At 38.6% G+C, this 18,751-nt stretch overlaps 1 protein-coding gene across 2 annotated transcripts in view; it reads right to left on the bottom strand.

Annotated features, from left to right (window-relative positions):
• Nucleotides 1-18,751, bottom strand: part of LOC118974511 (ropporin-1) — a 34,438-nt gene that overhangs the window by 10,938 nt on the left and 4,749 nt on the right. For both annotated transcript variants that reach the window (XM_037027975.1, XM_037027966.1), the window contains one exon: nucleotides 276-403. In XM_037027975.1, coding sequence (XP_036883870.1) covers nucleotides 276-391 — 116 coding nt within the window. In that variant the 5' untranslated portion in view covers nucleotides 392-403. The remainder of the gene's footprint in view (nucleotides 1-275; nucleotides 404-18,751) is intronic.

The raw sequence follows: 18,751 nt of genomic DNA, 5'->3' as shown, positions 1-18,751 counted from the left end.
GGACACTTTGCCTATTGCCCTGGCATCCTATTGCTCAGTCTGGTTTGCTCAAGGGCATCTCATTTACACTCAGTTTGATGAATTTATGTGTAGAGTTTAAAGCATCAAAGAAATGAGAGAGTTGAACATCAAAGATTGTGCTAATCCATCCCAACTCCCAGGGTGCAGTGGTGATAACCTCCTCACAGTCTTCCAAACCCCCCCCCCTTTCCGCTCCAGCCCCTATCTCCAGCCCTAGTGGAAACCAGGGCTGGAGGTGAGGAAGGAGCACGTACTCAGCAGCCCACTGGATGAGGTCCTGTGGCTGGGTCCGAAGGGCGGCTTTGGTAAATTGCTTCAGCAATTCTGGCAGCTCCGGGGGAATGCATATTTGCTTATCCATCTGAGGCATTGATTGGTTGGCCTATTGGTAAAGAAAAGAATAAAATGGGAAACTCTGAAATATCAGGTGACAGGAATCCTGGACAGGAGGGTCCCCAGCCTCTTTGACACTCTCAGTAGTGGGGAGTTCACCACTCCAGCAGACAGATGCATTCTATTGGTCCACAGCTCTGAAGTTAGAATGTGGTTTTACTAATCCCTGCTTTCTGTTGTAATTCTCTCCTTTGACATTAAAGAACATATAGAATACTCTTTCATTGAAAAAGTAGAGATCAATAAGAAATAAGCAAAAAAATCTTCTAGTGATATCAACCTAAATACTGGGCATCTCCTTCCAGAATATTGTCAGTGTAAACTGTTTGTGTGCATCAAAGCGGGGTCATACAAGACAGCTCATTAACTCCACAGCATATCGCCAACATCTTCCACGCTGTACAACTCTTATCAGCCAATTAAGACTGGGGCAAAATCTGTTCTGTGAATCCTCTATTATTTGGCCTTAGGTTGTTTACAAATAAAAATGAGCATTAAGTAGTCATTTGATGAACATCTCTCTTTACATCTATAGGTACTTATTTATTCCAATTGTAAAAGAGGAAACTCATAAATTTCACTCAAAAAGTTCCAAGATATGTTGGAACAAAATATGAAAATCCATACATACTCTATGCACAAACAAGAGATTAAAAGATTTTGACTGCATTTAGTGCAGAAAGAGTCTAGGTATTCTGAAAAGCCCTCCCTCAAAAACCACCCAGGTGTAGACAAATCCCAGCAAACAATACCTTTCAAGTTGCCTTGTTAAGTTGCAAGAAAATGAGGGAAATCAGCAATTGCTCAAATAAAGTGAGTAAAGCAGAAACAGAATGGTAAGCAAATGACAAAATTAGGGGCCAGTGTCGATGCCAGGAACTCGGAACTTTCAGACAAATGGCCAGGCAAGTTGGGAACAGACTGGATCTGGGGCCCCCAAAATGGAAACAGCTAAACTAAAGGACTCTCATGCCACTGTCCCCTTCCAATTTGAGACCCTCCAGAGTCCACACATCCTTAGGGTGATAGGGTCGGACTGAGAATATCTGCCTATTGGCAGGGGGATTTAGAGAAATCTGATTCCATTGTTACTTCTTTTGGGGGGCAAGATAGTTTCCTACAAATCTGTAGCCACAAACTAGATCTATGCTCTAAATTTATACCATCCACCAACCCTGGCTTGTGCAGCTCAGTGAATTGAGCACGGTCCTGCAAATCAAAGAATCATTGGTTTGATTCCCAGTCAGGGCACCTGTCTGGGTTGGGAATCAATTTATCTGATGCCCAGTAGGGGTGCACAAGAGGGAACCACACATTGCTGCTTCTCTCCCTTGCTTTCTTTCTCCCTTCCCCTCTCTTTAAAAATAAATAAATAAAATCTAAAAAAAAAATTATACCACCTACCAGCCTGGTTGGAAAAAGCCAAGACAAAAAGTTAGAGAGGCCTCAGTTTACTAGTACTTCGTTATATTTTACTTTATGTTCTTTCATTTGGAGGAAGAGGAGCATAAAGATATTAATTTTAGACTTTGTGAAAAACCAAGTATGCACAGTAAAATTTCAAGGGTAATTACTATGAAAGTAATATCACCACCAAACTGGCAAAGGAGACATAAGGAATTAGGAATAACCATAGCAAAACAAAACAACTTGTTAATCAAAAAAGAAGTAAGAAAGGAGAGGGAAACACATAGGAAAATTGTGTAAATAACATGATAGAAAAGATTCCATTTATATCAGGAAGGAAGGAAGGAAGGAAGGAAGGAAGGAAGGAAGGAAGGAAGGAAGGAAGGAAGGAAGGAAAAGAAACAGTGATACAGAAATTACCAGTGTATTTTTGAAAAATTCAGCTATAGGCACATCTGAAATGATGTAACGATGTGGGAAGACTGTAGGTAAGAGCACATATGATTAAATAGGCAAATGATAACCAAAATAAAGTTAATATAGACATGTTAATACTAGACAAAAGAGACTTGAAGGCAGGAGGCATCATTAGGAATTAAAAGAGCCACTACATAATGATGAAAGCCTCAATTTGTGGAGAGGACAGCTGCAGACACCACCATGTGTGAATCTCGTGACGCTGGCTGGAAAGGCAATACACAGTTCAGGGTTACACGCATTTTCCCAGTGTTATAATGAAGAGCACCAATGATAAAACCCAAATCCGAAAGCTCTTACCTGTGTCAGGGAAGGAGAGGGTGTGGTCAGGAGATGCAACAGGGGTCCCAACACTATCAGTGATGCGCTGTGTTTTAGCTCAATGGTGGCTGCCCACATGTTGTCTCATTACTTTTTTGCCTATACTTACATTGTGCATTTTGTTTTGTGTGTATAAAATATTTCATAATTTAAAAGTTACTAATACAAGTTGATTGTCTCTGGTAAGTTTTCAACACATTTTATTTAGCAAAGAGCACTGCTTTATGTTGTTCACATTGTCTGCAAATGTATTTTTAAACACCTGGTAGAATATACATAACACAAAGTTTTTAGCTTTATGTTATGTGTGTTAAGTGTCCGTGGGCATTGAGCACATTCACATTGTTGTACAACCGTCACTACCTTCCGTCTCCAGAACTTTTTTCACTTTCACAAACTGAAAACTCCGTATCCATTAAACAATAATTCTCTATTTCCCCTCCTCTGAAACCCTGGCAACCACCATTCTGTTTTCTGTCTTCATGAACTTGACTCCCCTAGGTACCTCATGTAAGTGGAATTGTAAAATGCTTGTTCTTTTCTATATGGATTATCTCACTTAGCATACCGTGCTCAGGGTTCGTCCATGCTGTAGCATGTGTCAGGATTTGCTTTCCTTTTAGAGCTGAATAATATCGCATTGTCTGTATGCACCACATTTTGTTTATACATTCCTCTGTTGTTGAACATCTGGGTTATTTCAATCTTCTTGCTATTGTGAATATTGCTGCTGTGAACATGGGTATACAAACATCTCTTTGGGTTCTTGCTTTTAATTCTTTTGGATAGTACACTCAGAAGTGGGATCAGATGGTAATTCTAACTGTAAGTTTTTGAAGACCTGTCCTACCGTTTTTCACAAGGGCTGCACCCTTTAACTGTTCCCATATATATGGACAAGGTCTTTGAGTCGTGCAGCTCTTTGATTGCTATTCTGAAGGCTCAGGTGGCCTCATGTAGATGAAAAAAGGCCCAACCCTAATGAAATAGGCTTCCATGACAACACTGATCATGATTACCCTTGCTCACCACAGGCTAGACAAATAAAACCTTTACTTCACCCAATTACCTCTCTAGCAACTGTTCTGTGGCCTCTCATCATTTTTGGCCAAGGAATCCCTGGCCATGCAAATTCTCCATACCTGTTTATTGTCCTTTCTCAATCTTCAGTTCTTCTTAATCTCTCACAATCTTTTCTGCTCTCATCATTCTATTGTTTCCTTAAAAGTCACCAATTACATCTGTTAACTTCTGACATGTGCCAGATACAGTGTTAAGTATTTTGTATACATATTCTCACTCAAAATATCCTTATGAGGGAGATTATAGTATCAGCATTTTACAAATGATAAACTAAGAGAGAAAAACTTTTGAAATGACATGTAACTAATAAGAGGCAGAGGTAGGATCTGAACACACAGCCGGAGGTGGTTAGTAGCCTGTTCAACATGACTGTCCTGTCCCTCTTGAGGCTTTCTCTTGACTTGATGGTAGACACCATTCTTGCTTTTCTGTTTTCCTCATCTCCTCTCTCGCCGTGACTTTTCTTCCTCTTTCCTCCTGCTAAACCAGAGTTCATAATCTTCCCAAAGCTGAGTCTTCAGCATTCTGAGCTTACGTCTTTCCACTGCCCTTCTTGGAGAGCTCACACCCTCTCATGGCTTCCCCTACCACAAAACTGTGCTGACCTCTCACTTTCGCTCCCATTGCACACTTCTTCCTACCTCAAGGACACATCTCCACAAAAACTCCTTCTTCCTCTCCCAGCTGAGTCCCAGATTTGTTTCTGAACACACTGTCACCATTTTCTCAGTTACTTGGCATTAAAGCCCTGGGGCCATGCATTCTCTTCAGTCTGTTGAATCCCCATTGATACCCATTGATACTTCCTTTGAAATATCCTCCCTTCTCTCGTTCCAGTCCTTTGACTTTGATTTAGCTCCTTGCCACCTATTGTGCAGCCTCTTAGCTGGAATCCTTGTCTCTGGTCATTCTCTGGTCTATTCTGGTCACTGTGTCTAGATAGATCTCCTATAGCATTGTTAACATGTTAGAGAGCCCTCTCTTAAGGCAATTATATCCTGACTTTCGAGGTTTTGCATGAGTCTATACATATGATTTTCAACATAAATTTTCTGCTAGCACTTACACAAATTTGCAACACAAAGTTTACTGTGGCTTCTTTCCAACAAATTATCCATTCAAAGCTCAGCACTTTCTCTTCTTTTGTTAGCCATCATGTTTTTCTCTTTTCCTCAGGATGTTGCTAATTCTGGTTTCCTCTTCCGTTTCATCTATTCAAACCCTACACACCCTCAAGGTTTGTCTTCAGTCCATAGTGTGCCACAGGTCCTCCTAGGAGACTTACTTGCATATGATCAAACATTATTTGTGATACATTCTACTTTGTACAGATTTCTAAAGCTGAGCTTCCTACAAGTGGTCATGGCAGAATAAGTTAGAGGTGTGCCCCAGAGATTGGTGGTTGTAAACATTTTTATAGTGATACAAAATTTACAATCATTCTACACCCATTCACAAATTTAAAATAGTTGAAAGTTTACTTGGATACTGTTTGGATGAGTCAGTAAACTCCCAGATTTCAGTAATTATTGTTTGTGTTCTTAAGGTTTTATGCAAAGCACCTGACATTAAAGATGCTTATAGAGGATTTTCCCCTTTAACCATCATGTTAAAATCATAATTCTGATTATTGCTTTAATTGCAATGCATTATCAGTTATCATCTTTGTGAATATGTTTCTTTTTTAAAAAGATTTTATTTTTAGAGAGAGGGAAAGGAGAGAAAAAGAGAGGGAAAGAAATATCGGTGTGTGAGAGAAATATTCACTGGCTGCCTCTTGCAGGCCCCCACTGGAGACCTGGCCCACACCCAGGCATGTGCCCTGGACAGGAAATTGAACCAGCGGCCTTTCTCGTTTTGTAGGCCGGCACTCAACCCACTGAGCCACACCAGCCAGGGTATGAATAGGTGTTTCAAATATTTAGTTCCTTTATTTATTTGCTCTTATTTTCCACATAATTTTCTCCCAATAAAGAAGGTATATGTGCTTTCATCAAAATATAATTGATTTTTTTCATTTTTAAAATTATGATTTGAGCCCTGGGCAGTGTGGCTCGGTTGGTTGGAGCACCATCTCATAAACCGAAAAGTTGTGTGTTTGATTCCCAGTCAGGACACATGCTTAGCTTGTGGGTTCAGCCCTGATTCTGGTGAGAGTAAGAAGGAACTGATGGATGCTTCTCTCTCACACTGATGTTTCTCTCCCTCTCTCTCTCTCTCCCCTCCCCCTCTAAAATCAATAAACATACCCTTGGGTGAGTATTTTTTTTTAAATAGTGACATTTTACATGTATGTATATATTTATTTTTGGCCTCTGATGCAAAATATCCAAAATCTGATTCTTAATTAATTTTATAATGACATTATTTGTTTATAGAAATAAGCAATGTTTGTGTGGTTTCTGTGCAGGTAGGAAAGCTGTGATGACCAGAAGGTGAGGAGGATTCACTTTCTCTCTGTTGTCCATGGCCTGAACACCTAAGATGCAACTAAGACATTGTTCTGTTCACGTAGAGCTCTCATCTATGCATTTGCCTGTAGATGCAAATTCCACATTAAAGGATGTTAGCTAACAATGTTTGCTTCTAAAAACAAATAATAATGGAAAATAGTTTAATTGGTTCAGTAAAGAAAACTTCAACCTTTAAAATCTTACGAAAAACACCCTGGCTGGTATAGCTCATCGGATTGAGTGGAGGTTAAGAACCAAAGGGTCACCAGTTCAATTCCCAGTTGGGCACAGCCTAGGTTGTGGGCAAGATCTCCAGCAGGGGGCATGTGAGAGGCAACCACACCTTGATATTTCTTTCCTCTTCCTGTCTCTAAAAATGAATAGATAAAATCTTTAAAAGATCATATGAAAAACACTTTTCAAAGTATTTTAACTGTACTTGAATATAAAGAATATTTATATTTTGTGAAAAGCTAGCATTTCAGTTATTAAATTAAATGATAATACTTCTGAAATCCCCCCTTATCAAATACTTACTTTTTCAAAAACTTTATGATTTATAATAGCTTAAGAAGATAGACCTGGCCCTGGCTGGTGTAGCTCAGTAAATTGAGCGCAGGCCTGCGAACCACAGGATCGCGGTTGGATTCCCAGTCAGGGCACATGCCTGGGTTGCAGGCCAGTTCCCAGCAGGGGCCAGTTCCCAGCAGGGGATGCACAAAAAGCAACCATACATTAATGTTTCTCTTCCTCTCTCCTTCCCTCCCCCTCTGAAGATAAATGAATAAAATATTTTTTTAAAAAGTAGACCTTATTTCCTTTGAATATTGATTTATTATAGTCAGAAAAACCTATTTCTCCTTAAGTTCTTTACATGTTATATGTCTTCCTACCATAAAGTATAATTTAAATATAAATATTAATCATTTTAACTATATTATTATACTTGAATACTTTTTAGAGATTCATACAACATACACACTTAAAAATGTAAAGTTAAAAATATATAAAGTTAATAAATACATATAAAATTAAGTCACTTATTAGACAATATAGTGAAGTTTATTTTGAATTTGGATGTGTTTGCCTTGATCATTTTTTCCTTTTTCTGCCTAAATAACTTATTATCATTGAAAAGTTATCAAATGAAAAAAACAATGGTGCAGGTAAATTATGCCAGAGGCTTAATAGAAAATGTCTATATTGTACAGAGAATGTCTTAAGGCAGTAATTCTTGAAGTCTGGGGCCTCAGCACCCCTCTATACTTTTAAAAGCTATTTAGGCCCTGACCGGTCTGGCTCAATTGGTTGAGCTTTATCCCGCAAAGGAAGAGGTCACCAGATCTATTCCTTGTCAAAGCACATGCCTGGGTTCTGGGTTCGGTCCCAGCCTGGACTGGAGAGGAGGACGAGAGGTAACCAATTGATGCTTCTCACACGGATGTTTCTCACACTTGTTCTCCCCTCTTCCCCCCTCTCTATAAATAAATAAATAAAATCTTTTTTAAAAAGTTACTGAGGACCCTAAAGAACTTTCGTTAATGTGTGTTATATCTATCAATATTTATCATTTTTTAAATTTAAAAATATGTATTTACTTAAAATACAAATATTTTTGCTTGTTAACATAAGTAATGTAACTTTTTGAAAAATACTTGTTTTCAGAAACAAAAAAGCCCTTAGTGAGAACTGAGACATTGTTTCACATTTTTGCAAATCTTTTAGTATCTAGGTTAATAGAGAAGAGTTAGATTCTCATATCTGCTTTGCATTCAATCTGTTGTGATATCACACATCATGTGGCTTCTGGAAAACTCCACTGTACAGTCTTAAGAAAAAGAGAAAGACATATCATGTCTTTGCAAAACTACCAGAATAGTTTGAACCTCATGACTCCTAACTCACCAAAGTCTCAAGGATCCTTGAAAGGCCCCAGAACCACACATGGAAAACCAGTGTTTGTGAAACTGTGTGCAACCATACTGACAAACACAACAGTAGTTGACATCAGACTGGGTTCAAGGAGTTAATTAAAAGTCACATACTTAAGAGGTAAAGCCACAATGTCCCTACAGTGATAAAATCACTCGTTTACTAACCTGCCTGGGAAATGACATTAGGAGCTAAACTAAGTAAAGGAAGTAAGAGAAGCGCTGCTCTGGAGCAACACTAGGAAAATGCCTGGATGATGTTCTCTGGGAGACTGATCCATCAGAGCGCTTCCTCGCAGAGCGAGGAATCTGCAGATGGAAGGGACGGAGATGGGCTAACAGCTTATCTAGTCGGAATCCTCTAAGAGGAATGCTTGGAAGAATATGCTTTGCCCAAAATTACCAAAATAAACGACTCAGGATAAAGTATTTGGGGCACTTTATATCCTTTAAAACAAATCAGATTTTCTGGGTAATCCAAGCACAGTGGTTTCCGTGTGGGTGGGAAAGCTGTGATGACCAGAAGGTGAGGAGGATTCACTTCCTCTCTGTTCTCCATGGCCTGATCACCTAAGATGCAACTAAGACATTGTTCTGTTCACGTAGAGCTCTCATCTATGCATTTGCCTGTAGATGCAAATTCCACATTAAAGGACGTTACTAATAAAATCCAAGCTGCTATGGCTCAGTCACTGCATTGTTGGTTTAATGCAAAGAAAGAGTTATATGTTTCCTATCAAGGTACCAGCAATAGAAAACAGTTTTCTGGAGGTTAGGACCTAAAGGAGGAATTTTTAAAAAATGATTCTTATTGAAGAGTTGGAGAGGAGAATTTATTGTCTTTACAAAATTGGCTTAACACTTTTTGAGCACTGGAATGAATTTAATCAAAATTGTGAGGAATGTGTGAAAATATAACGATGTATACCAGCAATGCTCATGAATTCCAAGGAAAGGTGAGGTCAGAATTAATTCAGTGGGGAAGTTTGACTGATAGTCTAACTTTGGTCCTAAAGAAGGCTAATAGCAAACATCTGCTAAGCGTCACATTATTTGGAAATACATGACATGCAAGAATTCAAGTACATGAGAAATCCATTCATGTTATCACAAGAATTTCAATGAAAGAAGAGATGAATTATCCGGATTCTAGTTAATAGTGAGAAAGGAGTTTCTGTCAATTGGGGAAAAACCAATAAATAGCCTTGTACCACTCGCAAAGACCCATCTGTGGGGCCACCTTTCTCACTGATGGTGACTACAAAGCTGAAGAGAACAGCACTAAAAAGTTTTGATCAGGAACTACACGTAGTCATCTCAACACAAAGCAGGATACAGCAAATGCATGATAAGAGAGCAAGCTTGATTCCTCCATTAAAAATAGTAAATATTTCATTTAGAATATTACATGTTTAAATAAATCAAGCATTAATATCTTCACTCTTACTCTGTATTTTCCTTTTTATTGTAATTATGTAAATATATATCCTGCACTTTTCATAAGCACCCTATGCACCAGCAACACCCTGTAGTTCACCCTGGTGTGCATCACAAATATTCTCTCTATGGGCCGTGGTATGAGCAAGGCTGGGGAAGCCTGCTGGCACAGTGCAGTGACAAGTACTTCTGTTGAAAAACGTCTAAGTTCTGTTTCAGTCTTTTAACATTACGTGTTATAAAAGAGATGCTGGTGGTTACTGAAATCAACTTGTGGTGAAATCTGAGATTCATATCATTAAAAAATGTTCATTAGAAGGTGAACTGTGACAAACTGATTGTTAAGGCAACAACTAACTTCTATTTTAAATGACTCAACTGTGGTATTGATTAGAAGCCAGGAAGAAAGTTCGACACAAATTATCACAGCAGATGAACTTCTTCTGATGACAGAGAAATTTTGATTGCAGAGTTCATATAGTATCACACAGACCAAAGACACTTGGTACTTTGTAAAGAAAATAGAAGACAAGGAAATGAGAACACCTAGCTAACCGCTCACTAACTCTCTTACTGAAACAGCATGATAAAGCGATGTAACTTTCTATTGGTTTGTAACCAGAAGCTGGGATCCCCTGGAGAGAATTGAAATTGTTTGCTGGGGTTGGTAGAGGGAGCAGGGCCTTTAAGAATCTGACACCTATAAACAAACAAAGCAGGAACAAAGTTTAAGATGGCCATGTGATTCTAAGATCCAGATAACCTGAGAAAGCTGAAGAACCAGAAAATAGGCTTATATCAAGTCAGGCTTCATTTCATCGACAACCATTCTGGATACAGGTTGTTCCTTAGGCCTCGCTCTACCTTTATTTATGAGACGATAACATAGTGGCAATCTTTACAACACCACCCAGTGCCGCACATGCCAACCTTGCATCCCTGCTACTCTCTAGCTCCTCCTGCTTCCACAGTGATTGTTCCCATTCCCCAACAAAACAGTTGTTTCTTATTTAATCTCCACTGAATGCCTTTCCCTTCCAGCCTGCACCGCCCCGGACTATTGTCCTCACTCTCAGTAGCTACAGTCATTTCCTACCTGAGATCAAGGGTATAGAAATGAATCACACTGCCATTCTCTGCCTACTTCAGTTTATCTCTCTGATCTTATATTCTTTCCTCTACCTCTTGAGCCTTTAGGTTTTGCCTTGTCCAAGACCTGAGCAACAGACTTTGACTGGTACCCCTCTACATTCCCCCCAAAATTTCCTTGTTGCTGCCTCCCTGGCACCTTCTCTTCCAACAAACAGGCACAGTCTGGCCATCTCTTATTTATTTATCTTTACCCTCGCTACCCTTCCTTTGGTCTAATTCTCTCTTTCAAACCTCCCAAGTGCTCTAAGGACTGACTCTTTTTCCACATGATTCCTCTTCCTTTAACCCCTGATAAAGCTTCCATTCTGATGATTGTCCTGGAACTGCTTTCACAAATTCAGATGTCATTGAAGCCTCAAGGGCTACTACATCCATTGATTTTCCCCATAACACTTCCTGGGATCTGTTTTGCATTTGAGAAGTTGATCACTCTCTCATGAAGCATCGTGTACCATTGGATGACGGTTATACAGTCTTGCTTGTCCTAAGTGTCCGCTGTTCCTTTTTCCTTTCCCTTTTGTTCATTTTTGTCTCTACTTTGTCAAAGAATTTCCTAAAGGTCAGCCCCTGGCTGTTTGTTTATAATCCATATATTTCTCTATCAAATAGTTTTTATAAATTTTGGTAAATATTCTGTGTATACCTAAAACAATATTTCCTCTGGAGCTGTTGGGTGCCGTGTTCTATACATCAGAGGTTTAATTACGTAGTTCAAATCTTCTATGTACTTTACTTTTTTCATCTGATAACTCCATCAGTTACTGAGATAGGTATGTTAAAAACATCTCTGGGGTAGTTGTTTTTCTTTTAGCATTTACAAAAATATGTTAATGAATGCTCTTGAATGTTTTAAATATAACATTCATTATACAATCAAACACATGGAATCTGAGTTCTGGCCACGATGGATGCACAGGTAGAAACCCTTCACTTCTTCACAGACCCAAAAGGAAGATAACAACCAATCTAAAATCAATAAACAACCAGAAATACCAGAAAATTAAACTTCATGGAACTCCGACAACTAAAGAATTAAAGAAACTGTAAACCAGCTCAACCAGACCGCGGACAAAGAAATAGGGCCCAAATGAAAGAATGGAGCAAAACTCCAGAAAAACAGCTAAGTGATACGAATATAGCCAACCTATCTGATGGAGAATTTAAAGCCCTGGTAATCAAATGCTTACAGAACTGACTGGTCACAAAGTGAATGAACCAGTGAAAGACACCCAAAGTGAAATAAAGCAAAATATTAAGGGAACCAGCAGTGACAGGAAGGAAACCAGGACTCAAATCAATAATATGGAACAAGAAAGAAATAAACATCCAACCGGAAGAGAATGAAGAAACAATTCAAAAAAGTGAGAAGGGCTTACAAACCTCTTGGACAACTTCAAATGTTCCAATACCCAAATCATAGGGGTGCCAGAAGGAGAAGAACAACAGCAAGAAATCAAAAACTTATTTGAGCAAATAATAAAGGAAAACTTCCCCAATCTGGTAAAGGAAGTAGACTTCCAAGCAGTCCAGGAAGCCCAGAGAGTCACAAAGAACTTGGACCCAAAGAGGAACACACCAAGGCAAATCATCATTAAATTACCCAAGATTAAAGAGAAGGAGAGAATCTTAAAAGCAGCAAGAAGAAGAGAATTGGAGAAGAAAGAAGGGTGAGTGAAAGAAAGGAAGAAATAAAGAGGAGAGAGAGAAAGAACGGGNCAATCTTTACAACACCACCCAGTGCCGCACATGCCAACCTTGCATCGCTGCTACTCTCTAGCTCCTCCTGCTTCCACAGTGATTGTTCCCATTCCCCAACAAAACAGTTGTTTCTTATTTAATCTCCACTGAATGCCTTTCCCTTCCAGCCTGCACCGCCCCGGACTATTGTCCTCACTCTCAGTAGCTGCAGTCATTTCCTACCTGAGATCAAGGGTGTAGAAGTGAATTCACACTGCCATTCTCTGCCTACTTCAGTTTATCTCTCTGATCTTATATTCTTTCCTCTACCTCTTGAGCCTTTAGGTTTTGCCTTGTCCAAGACCTGAGCAACAGACTTTGACTGGTACCCCTCTACATGCCCCAGAAAATTTCCTTGTTGCTGCCTCCCTGGCACCTTCTCTTCCAACAAACAGGCACAGTCTGGCCATCTCTTATTTATTTATCTTTACCCTCGCTACCCTTCCTTTGGTCTAATTCTCTCTTTCAAACCTCCCAAGTGCTCTAAGGACTGACTCTTTTTCCACATGATTCCTCTTCCTTTAACCCCTGATAAAGCTTCCATTCTGATGATTGTCCTGGAACTGCTTTCACAAATTCAGATGTCATTAAAGCCTCAAGGGCTACTACATCCATTGATTTTCCCCTTAACACTTCCTGGGATCTGTTTTGAATTTGAGAAATTGATCACTCTCTCATGAAGCATCGTGTACCATTGGATGACGGTTATACAGTCTTGCTTGTCCTAAGTGTCCGCTGTTCCTTTTTCCTTTCCCTTTTGTTCATTTTTGTCTCTACCATCACTTTGTCAAAGAATTTCCTAAAGGTCAGCCTCTGGCTGTTTGTTTATAATCCATATATTTCTCTCTCAAATAGTTTTTATAAATTTTGGTAAATGTGCTGTGTATACCTAAAACAATATTTCCTCTGGAGCTGTTGGGTGCTGTGTTCTATACATCAGAGGTTTAATTATGTAGTTCAAATCTTCTATGTACTTTACTTTTTTCATCTGATAACTCCATCGGTTACCGAGATAGGTATGTTAAAAACATCTCTGGGGTAGTTGTTTTTCTTTTAGCATTTACAAAAATATGTTAATGAATGCTCTTGAATTTTATAAATATAATATTCATTATACAATCAAACACATGGAATCTGAGTTCTGGCCATGATGGATGCATAGGTAGAAACTCTTCACTTCTTCACACACCCAAAAGGAAGACAACAACCAATCTAAAATCAATAAACAACCAGAAATACCAGAAAATTAAACTTCATGGAACTCCGACAACTAAAGAATTAAGGAAACTGTCCACCAGATCAACCAGACAAGTGTGCACAGACAAAGAAATAGGGCCCAAATGAAAGATCAGAGCAAAACTCCAGAAAGAGAGCTAAGTGATAGGGAGAAACCCAACCTATCTGACGGAGAGTTGAAAGCCCTGGTAATCAAAATGCTCACAGAACTGACTGGTCACAAAGTGAATGAACCAATGAAAGACACCCAAATAAAGCAAAATATGAAGGGAACCAGGAGTGACAGGAAGGAAACCAGGACTCAAATCAATAATATGGAACAAGAAAGAAATAAACATCCAACCGGAAGAGAATGAAGAAACAATTCAAAAAAGTGAGAAGGGCTTACAAACCTCTTTGACAACTTCAAGTGTTCCCATATCCAAATCATAGGGGTGCCAAGGAGAAGAACAACAGCAAGAAATCAAAAACTTATTTGAACAAATAATAAAGGAAAACTTCCCCAATCTGGTAAAGGAAATACACTTCCAAGCAGTCCAGGAGGCCCAGAGAGTCACAAAGAACTTGGACCCAAAGAGGAACACACCAAGGCAAATCATCATTAAATTACCCAAGATTAAAGAGAAGGAGAGAATCTTAAAAGCAGCAAGAAGAAGAGAAGTGCCTACAAAGGAGTTCCCATAAGGTCATCAGCTGATTTCTCAAAAGAAACCTTACAGTCAAGAAGGGGCTGGAAAGAAGTATTTAAAGTCAGGAAAAACAAGGACCTACATCCGAGATTACTCTATCCAGCAAAGTTATCATTTAGAATGGAAGGACAGACAAAGTGCTTCCCAGAGAAGGTCAAGTTTAAGGAGTTCATCATCACCAAGACCTTATTATATGAAATGTTAAAGGGACTTATGTGAGAAATTGAAGAAGATCAAAAACTATGAACAGTAAAATGACAACAAACAACTATCAACAAGTGAACCTTAAATAAGAAAAACAATGGAAACAAAAACTAAGCAAACAACTAGAACAGGAACAGAAACAGGGAAATGGACATCATATGGAGGATTTTCAGTGGTGAGGGGGAGGGGAGGAACAGGGAAGAAAAGGTACAGGGAAGAAGCAGCATAATTAGTAGACATAAAATAGATGGGGAGAGATAAAAAATGGTATAGGAAACAGAGAACTCAAAGAACTTATATGTACAATCTATGGACATGAACTAAGAGGGTAGGAATGGTGCAGGGTTGGGGGGTGCAGGGCAGAGGGGAGATAAAGGGTTAAAATTGGGAAAGCTGTAGTAGCATAATCAATAAAATATACTTAAAAACATATGGAATCTAGTGGAACTAGGTTATTTTATAGTAACTGAACTACAAAGCAGAGCCATGAACTATGCAGAGTCACTTTAGTAAGAGAATCAAGGATGACATTATCTTTCAAAGCTTTCTCCGTAATACTATTTTCTTTTTTTAAATTATTTTGTTGTTGTTCAAGTACAGTTGTCTGCATTTACCCCCCACCCCAGCCATTCCTCCCTCCCTCCCTTGCTTCCACCCTCTCCTGGTTTTGTCCACGTGACCTTTATAGTTGTTCCTGAAATACCTTCCCCCTTTCCTCCCATTACCCCCTCCCAGCTCCCCTCTGGTTACTGTCAGTTTGTTCTTAATTTCAACGTCTCTGGTTATGTTTTGTTTGCTTGTTTGTTTTGTTGATTAGGTTCCACTTAAAGGTGAGATCATATGGTATTTGTCTCTCACTGTCTGGTATATTCCACAGAGCATAATGCTCTCCAGTTCCACCCATGCTGTCCCAAACAGTGGAAGCCCCTTTCTTTCTGCTGCATAGAATTCCATTGTGTAAATGTACCATAGCTTTTTGATCCATCCATTACTGATGAGCACTTAGGTTGCTTCAGCACTTGGCTATTGGAAATTGTGCTGCTATGAACTTTGGGGTGTACATAGGTTCTTATGGATTGGTTTTATTTATTCTTTTAGTTTTGTCAATTGTTGCTTGATAAATTTTTCCGCTCTGCTATTAGGTGCATACATATTTAAGTTTTTTCAATCTTCCTATTGAATTAACCCTTTCATTGTGTTATTGCCCCTCTTTATGCCTAGTTTTACTTCTTTTAAAGTCAACTTGATTTGCTAGTTGGTTTGCTTCATTTTTGCAAGGTATACATTTTTCCAAACTTTTCTCACCATTATTTTTGTATCTTTTTGTTTATGTGTCTTTTGGAACCAACTTTAAGAAACTACACTCTGAAAATTGTGTCTGTCAATTGTATTATATAGTCCAGTTACATTTAGTATAAATACTGGTATGGTTTTTTAAACAAATTTTGTTTTCTGTCATTTGTTTCTTAAAAGTACATGTCCTTCACATCTTTGGTTACATTTATTCCCATGTAGTTTATGCTTTCTGTTACTGTTGTAAATGGGATTATTTTCTTAATTTCTGTTTTTATTCTTTTCTTATCTCTTTAAAGCTGTCAAATATTTTTTACTATTCCAACTTTTCTCTTCTATTAGCTTTTTAAATTATATATTGTTTTATTATTTCTTTACTGATTACCCTAACAATTACAATTCACATTCTTAATTTATTAAGTCTACCCTAATACTTTTATTTCATCAATAATAACAATAACCTTATAACAATTTAATATTTTTCTCCCACCCTTTGTACAATTACTGTTTATTTCTACATACATTATTGTTGACATATGAAGTTATTTGTAAATAGTCAATATTCATTTTTCTCACTTCTTTAAGCCCATGTGTTCTCCTTTCCTAATGGTCAAGGTTAAACCCTTAATACTCTCTGGGCTTATTTTCTTTCAGGTTGAAAAATTCTGTTTTCAATAGTGCAGGTTTGTGGGGAAAGAAGTCCATAATTTTTTGTTTGTGTAAAATATATTAATTTTGTCTTTCTTTTCAAAGGATATACCCACTGATTATAAAACTAGGTTAGGAACTTTTTCCTGGCAGTACTTTAGGTCTGTAATCCTACTGCCTTTTTATCTCCATCGTTGGTTAAAAATAAGCCAAATGACTTTTAGTTGTCCCTTTGGAGAAAATGCACCTTTTTTCCTCTGGTTTTATGCTTTTCTCTTTATCTTTGATTTTCATTAGACTGCCATTATGATGCCCAAGTGTTCCTGGTTAGGTTCTGCTGAGCATCTTGGCTGTGTGGGTTGATGCATTTCATCAGTTTTAAAAAGTTCTCAGGCATTGCTTCTACAAATACTAACCCTACTCTTACATTCTAGAATTCTACGCTCTCTCTCCTGACGTCCTAGGACATTGATTATATCTATTTTAGGCCATATACTCTGTTTTGTTTGTCCATTTTTTCCATCTGTTTTTCAGTCTGGATATTTTCCGTAGATCTCCCTTTAAGTTCCCTAACCATATTTTCTGCTTTCCAAGCTGCTGTTAAACCTGTTCAATGAATTATTTTTTATACTCACCCAAGGACATTTTTTTCCCACTGGTTTTAGAGAGATGGGAAGGGAGAAAGAGAAACACCAATGAGAGAGGGAAGCATCAATCAGTTACCTCCCATACAAACCCATGCTGGGGACTGAACTCACAACTTAGGTATATGACCTGACTGGGAATCAAACCCANTTCCCTAACCATATTTTCTGCTTTCCAAGCTGCTGTTAAACCTGTTCAATGAATTATTTTTTATACTCACCCAAGGACATTTTTTTCCCATTGGTTTTAGAGAGAGGGGAAGGGAGAAAGAGAAACACCAATGAGAGAGGGAAGCATCAATCAGTTACCTCCCATACAAACCCATAGTGGGGACTGAACTCACAACTTAGGTATATGACCTGACTGGGAATCAAACCCACAACCTTTCAGTTACAGGATGACACTCCAAATAACTGAGGAATACCAGCCAGGGCTATTCAATGAATTCTGAATTTTAGATATTGCATTTTCTCTTCTAGAGCATCAGGGATTTTAATAAGATATAATCTCTGTGTTGAAATTCTGTTTGTCCACTTTTGCATTTCTTCTGTTGATTTTCTTGAATATGTTCTATATAGTTAGTTTAGGGTCAGTGTCTGATGACTTCACTGGTTGGATCTACCTGTGGGTCTCGTCCCTAATGTCTTTTTTCCTCTTGATTCTAGACACACTTTCTTGCTTCTATGCATGCCTCATCCTTTTCAAATATGTCAGACATTGTGTAAAAACTGAAGTGTTTGGATGCCTTAAATTTCTGACCTGTCATGCCAGCGGTGTTTGACTACTCCATGGTAGGTCTTTAGGCAGGGGTCAAACACAGTCCTGAGTCCACATTCAAAGTTAGTGAATGTCCCCAGGGAGGAAGATGGCTTGTGATCCTCAGCGCACCTTGGAAGGACTCTCCACACTAGAAGTTTTAATCTAGTCCTCATTGTTTCTAAAGCTCTCTGNCTTTCTTGCTTCTATGCATGCCTCGTCCTTTTCAAATATGTCAGACATTGTGTAAAAACTGAAGTGTTTGGATGCCTTAAATTTCTGACCTGTCATGCCAGTGGTGTTTGACTACTCCATGGTAGGTCTTTAGGCAGGGGTCAAACACAGTCCTGAGTCCACATTCAAAGTTAGTGAATGTCCCCAGGGAGGAAGATGGCTTGTGATCCTCAGCGCACCTTGGAAGGACTCTCCACACTAGAAGTTTTAATCTAGTCCTCATTGTTTCTAAAGCTCTCTGATGTCTTTACAGTTCCTAAAAATTACTTTTCTAGATTTTTTTTTAGTTGTTGCAGTGGGAGCCTGGAGCTACTTTCAAACTACTCTTTTCTAGTTGGTGGTAGAGATGCTTTTCCTAGTTTTGTTTTGCTTTAGGATTTAACCAGAGCTTTGTGGCAGTGACTCCCAAATCTCCAGCTGTAAACTCTCAACCGTGCACACTCGTATCCGCCACCTACCTATTCTATAGTTCCCCTGTCCCACAAAAGCATCCAAAACAAACGTCTTTTACTCTTTCAGTTGCATCAGTCTGATGTATCATAGCCCTTTTTGATTCATCCTTCTCTTCCATTCCCCACTTCAGTCCTGATGAACTTAAAAAAAAATCTGTCAGGAAAATAAAAAGGAACACCTT

This window comes from Sturnira hondurensis, unplaced genomic scaffold (assembly GCF_014824575.4).
Source record: "Sturnira hondurensis isolate 20B ecotype Veracruz unplaced genomic scaffold, ASM1482457v3 Scaffold0001390, whole genome shotgun sequence".
Lineage (NCBI taxonomy): Eukaryota > Metazoa > Chordata > Mammalia > Chiroptera > Phyllostomidae > Sturnira > Sturnira hondurensis.
This window is presented reverse-complemented; position numbering and strand designations above follow the sequence as displayed.